Below are 10611 nucleotides of genomic sequence, written 5' to 3'. Positions count from 1 at the left end.
CAGCTCCCACAATTTTTCAGGAATTATATCTTTGTATAATTTCTATGTTAGTTAACACATTTTATTCATCACTCTAGGAAAGCTGTAGTGGTTTTGAAGTACAGCTTGTGGCCTCTTGTGGGATGGTTGGCTGCTTCTGCATCTTTTTTTCTCTAGAGGTATTTTCTCCCCACCTTTTCTCAGTACTGAAGCTGTACTGAATATACAAAGACACTTGCACAGAATCCTTCCCAGAGATCTTTGGAATGACCACAAATGCTGCTGTTACCAAGGATCAGTCAGGAACACAGCTGCTATTTGATGACATTGTTACACAGGTATGATGCAAAGCCACACACCACCTTACCCTAATTTTCTACTGTATATCCATGTTAGTATGCTCACATTCCCCCCTGAGTTTTCACTGTACTTTATTGTGTTGTATCTCTATTCCAGTGAAATTACTTTTCCACTCAAGAATGTTTTAAGGTCTTTTTTTTTGGGGGGGGGGGGGGGGTCTATTTTTTCTGTCAGTCTTCCCAAGGAAACATTTTGTGACTGTATAGTCAGTTATAGATCTCCTGCTTGCTCCAGCTTTTAACAGTGTTCAACCCTTGGCCACTTCTAGTCCAGTGTGTAAGCCAGATACAGTAGTGCCACCACAGTTCAGGAAAAAAAAAAAAAAAGCATGTCTGTAGGCAACTGGATTTTGTTAGTTCTAAGCTAGTAACTTTTACTGCAGTAATAGAGGGAATTCTGCTGCTTCAGAGGCAGCAATGCCAAGTGAAGGAAACAAGAATAGTGAGGAGGGTTTACAGGTAGTAAACTGCTCTGGGCAGACCATGTTTCTGAAAGGATGGCAGTGAGAATTTCCCAGGATGGGCAGCTTTCTCCAGAAGAGGCTATGGACCTTTTCCCTGAGCAGTCCAATGGCAACAGGATCAGCCAGACAATCACAATAACTTTCCATGGAATCCCCCAATCCACTGTTTTGTTTTCAGTATTGCTCCTACCTGACTGCCCTAGACATAAATGTAGGACAGAACATTTTTGTTGGTTTTTAATTGTTTAGCAACCCTGTTGAGCCAAGTATTTTGATACCTTTCTTTTCGGAATTTCTTTTAGAGGCTTGTAGTGTTGTCTGCTGAACTGAAAGGAATACTAAAACACAAAAGTAATCAAACCTTAAGAAACTCAACAAAAATATCTGCTCCTTGAATATTTTTTTTTATTTTCTGAAGGCTCCTTATGTATAAGGAACATACATAAAATGAACACAACACTGTTGACAATGAACAAAACAGCATTTGATAATTTCCAGCTTTATAAAATTTTTTAAAAATGATTTAGTTATAACAAAAAAAACCAATAGCTCAGCAAGTTATCTTATTGGACCATTATCACATTTTAAACCATAGACTCAGTTGTTAATGGGGAGAGGAGAGAAAAAAAATAATAAAAAAAAATAATCACACTGCATCTAGCAACTACAACATTTTCTAAGCATAATCACAGCGGATTGAGTGCAATGTGATTTACATCAGAATTCACATGGGATGTCACACAGTGACAGCATTGTAAAATATACAAGTAACATTTATGCCCTCCAACAAATACAAGTTAAATGAGACTCTGGATTCAAGCCAAATGGAATGTTGAAGCCAAGTAGAAATGTAGTGGAATTCAGATTGTCTGTAACATGACTCAAAAGTGTACATTAGCATCATCTGGAATTCAATACTGGTGGAAACATAGAGAAGTCACAGCTGTTACACTGCTCTGTTACACTTGCAATAAATACTAGAAAATAAAAGTAAACAATCTATATTCCATGAAAAATACAGTACCTACCTTCAACGACCATGTTTTTCCCTTGTCTGAAGATGGTCTTGGAAGGAAGTTAACTATTTTCCTACAGAGGCAGTGTATTGAGCTATAACCACATTCCAACTAACACAACAGTAAATATACTACTGGAAATACAGAAATCTTCATTTGAAAAGAATTAAGAGAAATAAATCTTAAAAAAAAATAATTTGATAAAACACCAGCTGCATAATGACCCCCTTATATTTCAGAATTAACAGAAAAGAAAAAACTTAAGTCAGTCAGTTTAATACAAAAGAAACAGAGATTGTTTAAACTCAGATCTTCAGAAGGTATCCAGGAAGTTTTGTCTCATTGACTTAACATGGGCACTATGCAAAAATGTCATCCGGGAGTTTTACACTGCAGAAATTCAGCAATCTGAAGCTAACAACAGTGTGTTTGCTAATTAGGGTTCTACACTAAACATGTTTAAAGAGGAAAAAAGAAAACCTGAGTTCAGAACATCGAATGGCCACGTGCCTGAACTCTGGGCTTTTGGCTTCTTCACTGAAGAAACTGCACCCTTCTTTGAAATGGACCCTTAATACTGTTTCCTGATACTGCATTAGGAAGAAATACTGGCAACCAACTGATACCTTTAAAACACATGAGCTGCTCTCAGTAAAAGCTAAACTGACCGATGAAGCTTGGAAAGGAAAGGGCCACAGGAAACACAGCAAGTTGAAATGGAATGCAGAGACCCACTGGCTCTCATTAAAGGCGTCAGGATTAAGTGTTTTTAGCAGCTACACTGGCACCAAGCAGACCGGAACTTTAAACTTACGGCACACAGTCAAAGTACAGCTTTTACCTGGCATACACAGTAGAGAGACAAACTGGATGTTTGGAAAAAAAGCTACTGCCATGCTTAGGACTGGTACGACAGAATCAACTTGCACTCCCCACAAACTCACCATTTATTTTTTTTAAGGAGATGGGTACAAGAAGAACTAACTCATGTCTGGCAATAAATACCTGTCAGCACAATCTGATCTAGGACAGCTGGTCCCAGCAAGTTAAGGCCCAAATTTTCAGTCTATTCTTCTAAATGACACATACCATGGTTCTACCACATCTGCTTTTTAATAATCTAATTTAAATACCAAAATTGTAAAAAAATATCATAGAAATGAACTCCTTTATACTGGAAGTAGAAATCTTCTTACATATTCTTTACTGCCAGAAATGGCTGGTGTCACAATGTCTGATATCAAGGCATTGTAGGAACAGATTTGATGCGCTGTTACAGTATTGTAAATACCCTACCAGTACAACATACACAGAGCATAATTTAACCCTTGTGTCCAGCTTCAGCAACTAGCATCTTGCACCTTGGTTTAACATGAAGAGGAGAAAACAGTCCAAAATAATAAATTTTAAAAATGGAGAAATTCCCACATGGATTCTCTTGTTAAAAGAGTTTGCACAAATTCACAGCCACAATTCTTCAGTAGTTTATGCTGCAAGTGGCACACAATACATGTTTAGCGTCTGTAAGAAAGAACCAGAAACAGCTCAATAACTCCAAGGTCAGGGATTTCCCCAAGCTAACACTAATTCTACTGCATTTTGCATTTTCCTACTAATACAAAGGAACAAACATCCAATAAATCTCAGCTGGGGAAAAACATCATCAAACTGACCCTCGACAGAAGTTACGCTTTGCAGAGTACACGGCAACAGCCTGCCTTCTTACACAGGAGCTTTGCAATGATGGAGTGCAGCTTAACACAGCTTGTAAGAATTTAAACAGTGTTTAGGCTTGGGGCTTCTTTTTAAAAATTTAAGCCAGCACAGTGGTTTCCAGCCATGTCCTGCTGTAAGACAGAATACTTCAAGTCACCACTACGCAGAAAAATCAGCACAGGATTAATACACATATATATACACAGAGGTGCACACACACAAGTATATGTGTGCACATCTGTCTATATCTACACAGATCTATACATACATAGAGCTGTGAGCTACTCAAGACTCATGTGGCACTAAAAGTTTCCTTGGGTTCCTTGCACAGGTGTGAGTTTCAGCTGCAACATCTGGGTTCTGTCCAAGTGCACTAACAGAATGGTATTTTTCAAATGAGATCTTGTCCTGTACTTTTTCTTTGTTAAGCAAGCAGTGCTCCCTCTACAGCACCCTGACCTTGGCCCTTATTTCTCAGATTTAGGGTTTCCTAAACATCGCTCACTTGAGTTTAGGAGTTGTGTTGGGTAAGCTCATCTGATGGGATTAGAGAAAAGCAGAAGCTACTCTAGGCAGAAAGGAATCTCCTGTCCTTGTGTAAGCAGTGCAAGCACCACGTGTCCTGTGAGCAGTGTGCATACAGCCACACAGTGCAGACTCAAAGCCAGACAGCAACAGATCGGAACCACAGTGATTACCAGCATCAGGTCAAAACTGGATGTCAAGCACTATTTTGTCTTCATAGAGGGCAATCACCAGCATGATGGCAAATCCAAGAAGCAGGCCTAGATTCTGAAGAATAAACTGCCCCACAGGACAGTAACCATGCTCTTCATTATCTCCATCTCCATGAAGCATTTCTGGAAGCTAAAAGATACAAAGCAATTGAGGAAGTTACTCCATCTCTTTTCCATTTATACATGGACAAGTTTGTAAGATGATATTGTCAAGGATAAACACTCCAGGGTTCAGATATAAAACCAATACACTAAGATACAGCTTAAACTCTACAGAACAACTACATTCAATAAAACAGGATCATGTATTGTATTTATAAAACAAACTAAAAATGCCTTTCCTTGAACTTTCACTGGAGCATCCATGTAATTGAACATTAAGTTCCTCAAGATAAGGTGCAGCCCAATATTCTTCAAGTTCTGCTCCTTTAATTTTAAAAGAATTCAAGTCATACTCAAATAAACCTATGACTTTGATTAACCTAGCCATTCATTTGTCATCTGAGATGCTTACACATACTCACATACACATCCCTTTTAAATATGGGGTGGTATAAGGAATGGATAAAAAATCCGCACCTCTGTGAACCTCTGCTCACACCCAGGGAGGAATCAGAATCTACTCTTATTGTGTGCCAGGTAAAGAGGTCTTTGAGAAGGAGGCTCATTATGCAAATGCCAAGACAAAACTGGTTGAGTTTCAAGTGTCTCTTGCAGAAGCTTTCCTGCTAATGGGACTTTGACTATTTGGTTACTACTATGATGGCTGAGGGAAAGAAAAAGGAATGAAGGAATGAAAGTACTGCCTTCCTTTCCTTTATCCATGACATCTTCAGTCAAAGGAAAGGAAATAAGTATCAGACACAGAGCTTACACGGAAGTGATATTTCAGGCATTATAGAACACCTGAAGTTGCAAGAAGGATCACTCTACTCAGACATTCTATTTAACTATTTAGCAGGCCCTGAAAAGGACTTATTCACCTCTTAATAGATTAGAGTGACCTTATAAGAACAGTATATTTACAAATTAAAGTCTCCATAATGAAGTGGAGAGCGTGACAAAGTACCCCAAAAATGCAAAACGATCTCATCACCTTTGGGCTGGTAAAGACGAGAAGTGAGAAAATTGCCTTATTTAAATGAAGCTCTGAAGCAGCTTAGAGGAGAGAAATCAGGACTGAATATGGGCTGGTAACATGTACACAGCAGCACTGCTGCCTGAAGGGTCTGATCTATGGTGCACACACACTTAGGATAATGCACCTGTGTGTTCTGGAAGCAGCAGCATTTTTCCACCAGGTAAAGTTTTAAAAGCTACTCACCACATCAGCAGCTGCTCATAGTAAAAGTTCAGACTCAACCTTCCAGAGCCGAATACATGGCGATGAAGTGTCAGTGCAGACTGAGCCTGACCAGCAGACTGAGGTGCAGCAGCCCAAAGCCCCAGGTTCCCGCCCAGAAGCCCCAGGCCCAGCCCCAGCGCAGGCAGCCGTACCATGTCGACCAGGGCCACGTAGAGGAACATGCCGGCGGTGACGGCGAAGATCCAGAGGGTGATGTTGTTGGCGTACTGGCCCACGGCCGTGCCGATCAGCATGCCGATGTAGGCCATCATGGCCGACAGCAGGTTGTACACGATGGCCTGCTTCACCGTCATGCCCGCCTTCAGCAGCACCGCAAAGTCACCTGCGGGGACAGCAGGGCTGTCAGTGCCGCTGCCGGCAACCCAGACACCAGCAGCAGCTGCTGCTGCTGGGGCTCACAGGCAGCCGGAGCCACAGGAACTGACCCCCCTGGAGAGCTGTACTCAGGCACAGCCATCCCTTGAGTAATAGGATTGAAAGGTGCCTGTTCATCCTGCTGACTGATTGTCACAGAGGTAGCAGTGATTAACTGTGAAGGGTGAATGCAGGAGTCTAGGTCTGCTCTTCCCACAGAGAACACACCCATGTGCACACACTCGGAAGTTCTCCATAGCACATAAAACCAGAGGCTTAGTTAGGATCAATACCTGAAAATTCCTCTTAGCTATACACACCTCATAATGCAAATCCAGGAAGAGGATAATGAGGCATTTGTCCCCACAGAAGATGACAATGAATTTGAATTTGAGCACTAGGAAGAATTAACTGCACAAAGAATGACTTCACATCCACCCTGAATCGGGGTAAAGGCACACCAGGGTAGTGTGTTTTTTTCTGAATTCAGGACAGCTCTGCTAATTTAGGTGCTAAAAGTAGATATTCTATAAAAACCTAGACTTCAGTCTTGTAATCAGCTCTAATAGTTTTACTTCATTCAAATTGAATTCTTGTGACCATGAGAAGTGTAAGATAATGTACAGACATCAGGGAAATTAATGTAATATTCTTATGTAATGTTCTTATACCCATGCCTGAAATTATTTGCCTAATCTAGAATCAAAAATTAGAATCAAGACATACCAAAATTAAAAAAAAAGGTATAAACTACTCACCCCTTATACAAGGTTCATTTCATCATGCTATGCTGTCAAGTTCTAAGCATTGTAATATACAAATACTGATATTGCAATCCTTTATCTATTGCAGCAGCTTCACTTAATGATTGTAGAGCACAGGTCAAACCATGAACACCTGCTCTATTATTTCCCCCCTATGCCCACGATTTACCTGTAGCTCAGGAGCTGCCTATCTAAAATGCTTTCCCTCATCACCTCTGAGGTTTTAGAAGTGCTTGTTTTACCTCACTTTTGATCATTCAGACCCAGCAGCTCTTCAAGTGAGCAAGCTGTGAGTACAGACATAGGTCAGTCTAGCACAACTTCACATCAGTGTGGAAAAACAGAAAATTCCTCCTCTCTCTGGCTGCTCTTTTTAAACTCTCAGGGTGGAGTAAATTTTCATGCAATGTGAAAACAACAGGTTTCACCATGGTTAGCTACCTCCAGAAGAAATGCTTCAATTAGGGGGGGAAGAATCAATGGCACTGGCAACAGTGCCTACAGGCTTTACCCTACATGGCCACACCTGCTGAACTTGGCCACAACTGGAACAAAGCCTCTTCTGAAGATCCCACATGGAATTTTACTTATGTAAACCTGTGTTTACTTATGTGACTTAGCTCTTTGTAAGACAATGCCACACAGAGTAGTGTGAAACTAGAAAATGCAGAGCGCTATGTAAAATGTATGCTCCTAAGAATATTTTTAAAACATGCTCAAAAAGTTTTACAGAAGTGCTGTAACTAGACACTACCAACATAATCCTGTAGCAGTACATACTCTGAAGCAATATTTCTCCCTCACCTTCTAAAGTTCTGGTCACCTCTGCAGCTTCTGCACTGCATTGAGCTTAGCACAGTATTACAACAGCTTTTAGATAAGGATTTTGTATAGATGGAGCACAGTTTCTACACTTAGTTACCTAATTCATGGGGAAGCTCGTGACAAAATACTGCTATAGATGTACTAATTCCCCCTGTCAGTCCAGCACTAAAAGCTGCTCCTAGAAAAAAAAAAAAAGAAAAAAAAAATTAAAATTATATTTCACTATTTTCAGGTCAGAAAATCAATAGACTCTGCAGAGCTGACACCTTTCTGTCAGAATGCACACTAGTATTTTTCAGTATGTCTGTGTCCTGTCTGTATACAAATGGGAAATACTGGAAGCACCCTGGATGTGCATTACCACTGCAGGTGTTATTACTCATTTATCTGAAAGACAAACCCTGGAGAGGAGAACACAACTGGCCAAAAATGAGACATAAAGGCAACAAGCTAATAAATAACACCACTTTTAGGAACTCTCCAGTACATGAGGGCAGTTAGGAATGCAAGAGTCTGGCTCTCTCCAGCTTGGAAATCCAAACTAATACTTAACCCATAACCTCTCTAGCTCCTTTGTACTTATTTTCAGAGAACATATCAGCAATATTAGTAAGCCAGACCTGGAAAATAATAAGGGTAAAAACATTGCTATAAATATCTTTCAGTATTTTTGCATAAGCTAATTGAATTCAATCGACTTTAACATCATACCTTAAATAATTCTGAGATGAGAAAACTGGTATTAAATTTCTGTACTGTAGCAGAGAAAAGCACAAAAAGAGCCTGCAGTGAGCAGTCTAAACAGGCAGCATAAAGCAGAAAGAGAAGACACAATCTGAAGACAGAGAGGGAATTTAACTTTCCTTGGGATTCTTCATAGCTTGACACATTAAAAAGATGAGCATGCTTTTCTAAAATCTACATTTTACCACAAATTCAGCTGTTTGGGCTAGACCCAGAAATATTCAGAAATGGAGTTTCAATACTGTGAAGTTCTCAACAGAAGGCGTGACAATTGGTTTTGGCCTTAAAAGCCATTGTCTAAATGTCTTACCTGTTTTATGTGAAATTGAAGCAACAAGTTAATTTTTAAGAAGTTTAGTTTCTTTAGAAGTCACCAGAAGGAAGTGGAGAAACTATAGTAGATTCAATTGTTAACTAGAGACCCTGACAAATGCCTTATCCCCCATCCTTCAAAATGGGTGTGTTCCTTCTGCCATTAGTTCAGAACCCTGCATACCCTTACTCTTAAGCAGCTACCTTAGTAAAGAATCAAAAGAGTGCATTTCAGTCCTCTCACCATTATCCTGACTTGTATATCCAAATTAATACACTTTACAATTCAGATCACATTTAGAACATTGTGTGACTCCAAGTTGATTTAATAAATCTAATAAAATCTGTTTGGTACTTCCAATTTCTTCTGCACTTGGCTAGAAATAAATCTATACTAACTGTGAGCCAAAATAATATTTTGCTTAAATAAAAATTAAATTATCCTAAGTAATACTTTAAAAATATTATTTCTGTAACCTGACTCACAGTGTATTTTTATTTGCAAGTACTGTGTAATTCTATGTATTAAGAATAATATAAATAGTATTATTATTGTTGTAAGTAAATATCATTCTAAATAAGGCTGAAAGGCATTTATTTATAATTCTAAGGCAACTGAGACCCAAACAAGAAAGGTGGGTTACTGTGCTCCATAAATCCCAAGGTTTGCATGCACCAGTCTCTCCTTGGCAGAGACTGTGATTGTCACTGCTACTGATCCACTAATTTATTAACAAAAGGTAAACTATTGAACTGTTACAAATGACAGCCTTTTTATTTCTGCTCTGCAGAGACTGAACAATGGCAGTAACCACAGGTGCTAACTGGAAGCCTTACCTGTGATCACTGATAAATCAAATATTAGCAGAGTTACTAAAGGTAAGGAGAAACTGTTGAGAAATACTCAGTGCTTTTGCTTACCGATTGCTAAGCCATCACTAAAGTTGTGAATGCCATCTCCCATAATTACCATCCAAGCAATATTAGCTATCCCAGTATCTTTCAGGTCTTTTCCAGAATGACAGTGGCCATGGGAATGATGGGAATGTTTGTGATGCCAGTGGTGACTGTGTTTTCTAGCTATCATTTTATCTTCTCCATGGCTGTCATACTCGGAATCGTGCAGCTCGTGCTCTTGGGCGCCGTGGGCGACGTCGTTGTGAGAGTGGCGCAGGTTGTTCTCCTCTTCTGCCGACAGGTAGTTCTTGGCAGGGGGCTCCAGCTGCCCGTCCAAGTCAGTCAGTTCAGTTTCGTTCAGTCGGTCTTCAGACAAAACTGAATCATCTGCTCCTGCATCCAGTCAGGTGGGAGAGACACTGAGTTAATTCCTGTTTAAGCAGCAACCACTGCACCCCGACCTAAGGGTTAACTGCTCTGGGAAAGCAAAACAAGTACTTTAACACATCCCACTCTAGCAACTTTGTTGTCAGCATTCAATCCAAAAACTAAGTCTGTCATTGAGACATTTTTTCACAAATGTGCACGTACAACATATAAAACTCTCCACTGCAAGGCAGCAGCACTGCTTCCATAGCACTCAAGCCAGTTTTAGCCCAGCCTACGCTGGTACCTGTAATTTTGCTACTGACAAAGTTTATGGTTCAACACTGGCAAAGGAGAGTTGCCAGAATGATGGTCATGTCTTAGAGCTGTAGATGGGATCTGACTGGTTTAGGAAACCCTACCTGGCTCTGTCTGCATGTGCCCATACAGGTCACAGCTCAGCCTCCACTGTCATGCAGACATTTCAAATATATGTTCCAACCACTGCACTGCTGAAAACTTTCCATGCTCTGTGTCAGTTCCCCAAAGCCCATTTGAGATTGTTTGCGTGGAGAAGGCTGCAGTCCTAACCCTCTCTTCTACAAACCAATCAAATTAAATAAACCTAATTTGAGCAAATAGGTTCTTCATCAACAAATTAATTCTGCAGCTGTGCAGGCAACAGAATCTGAAGGTTATGAAGTAAAGCCTT

The 10611-nt window shown here is 40.1% G+C and overlaps 1 protein-coding gene across 10 annotated transcripts in view; it reads right to left on the bottom strand.

Moving 5' to 3' along the window:
* Window positions 1-1190: 1190 nt before the first annotated feature.
* The window catches only part of SLC39A10 (solute carrier family 39 member 10), a 216113-nt gene continuing 206692 nt past the window's right edge, over window positions 1191-10611 (bottom strand). For 9 of the 10 annotated variants that reach the window (XM_071434539.1, XM_071434540.1, XM_071434543.1 and 6 more), the window contains 4 exons: window positions 9558-9926; window positions 7678-7758; window positions 5769-5959; window positions 1191-4401 (listed from right to left, as the gene is read on the bottom strand). In XM_071434539.1, the coding sequence (XP_071290640.1) occupies window positions 4243-4401; window positions 5769-5959; window positions 7678-7758; window positions 9558-9926 (800 nt within the window). In that variant the 3' untranslated portion in view covers window positions 1191-4242. The remainder of the gene's footprint in view (window positions 4402-5768; window positions 5960-7677; window positions 7759-9557; window positions 9927-10611) is intronic. The other variant, XM_071434536.1, reaches the window with a different exon arrangement.

This window comes from Agelaius tricolor, unplaced genomic scaffold (assembly GCF_023055355.1).
Source record: "Agelaius tricolor isolate 1412-34295 unplaced genomic scaffold, bAgeTri1.0.p SCAF_10, whole genome shotgun sequence".
Lineage (NCBI taxonomy): Eukaryota > Metazoa > Chordata > Aves > Passeriformes > Icteridae > Agelaius > Agelaius tricolor.
This window is presented reverse-complemented; position numbering and strand designations above follow the sequence as displayed.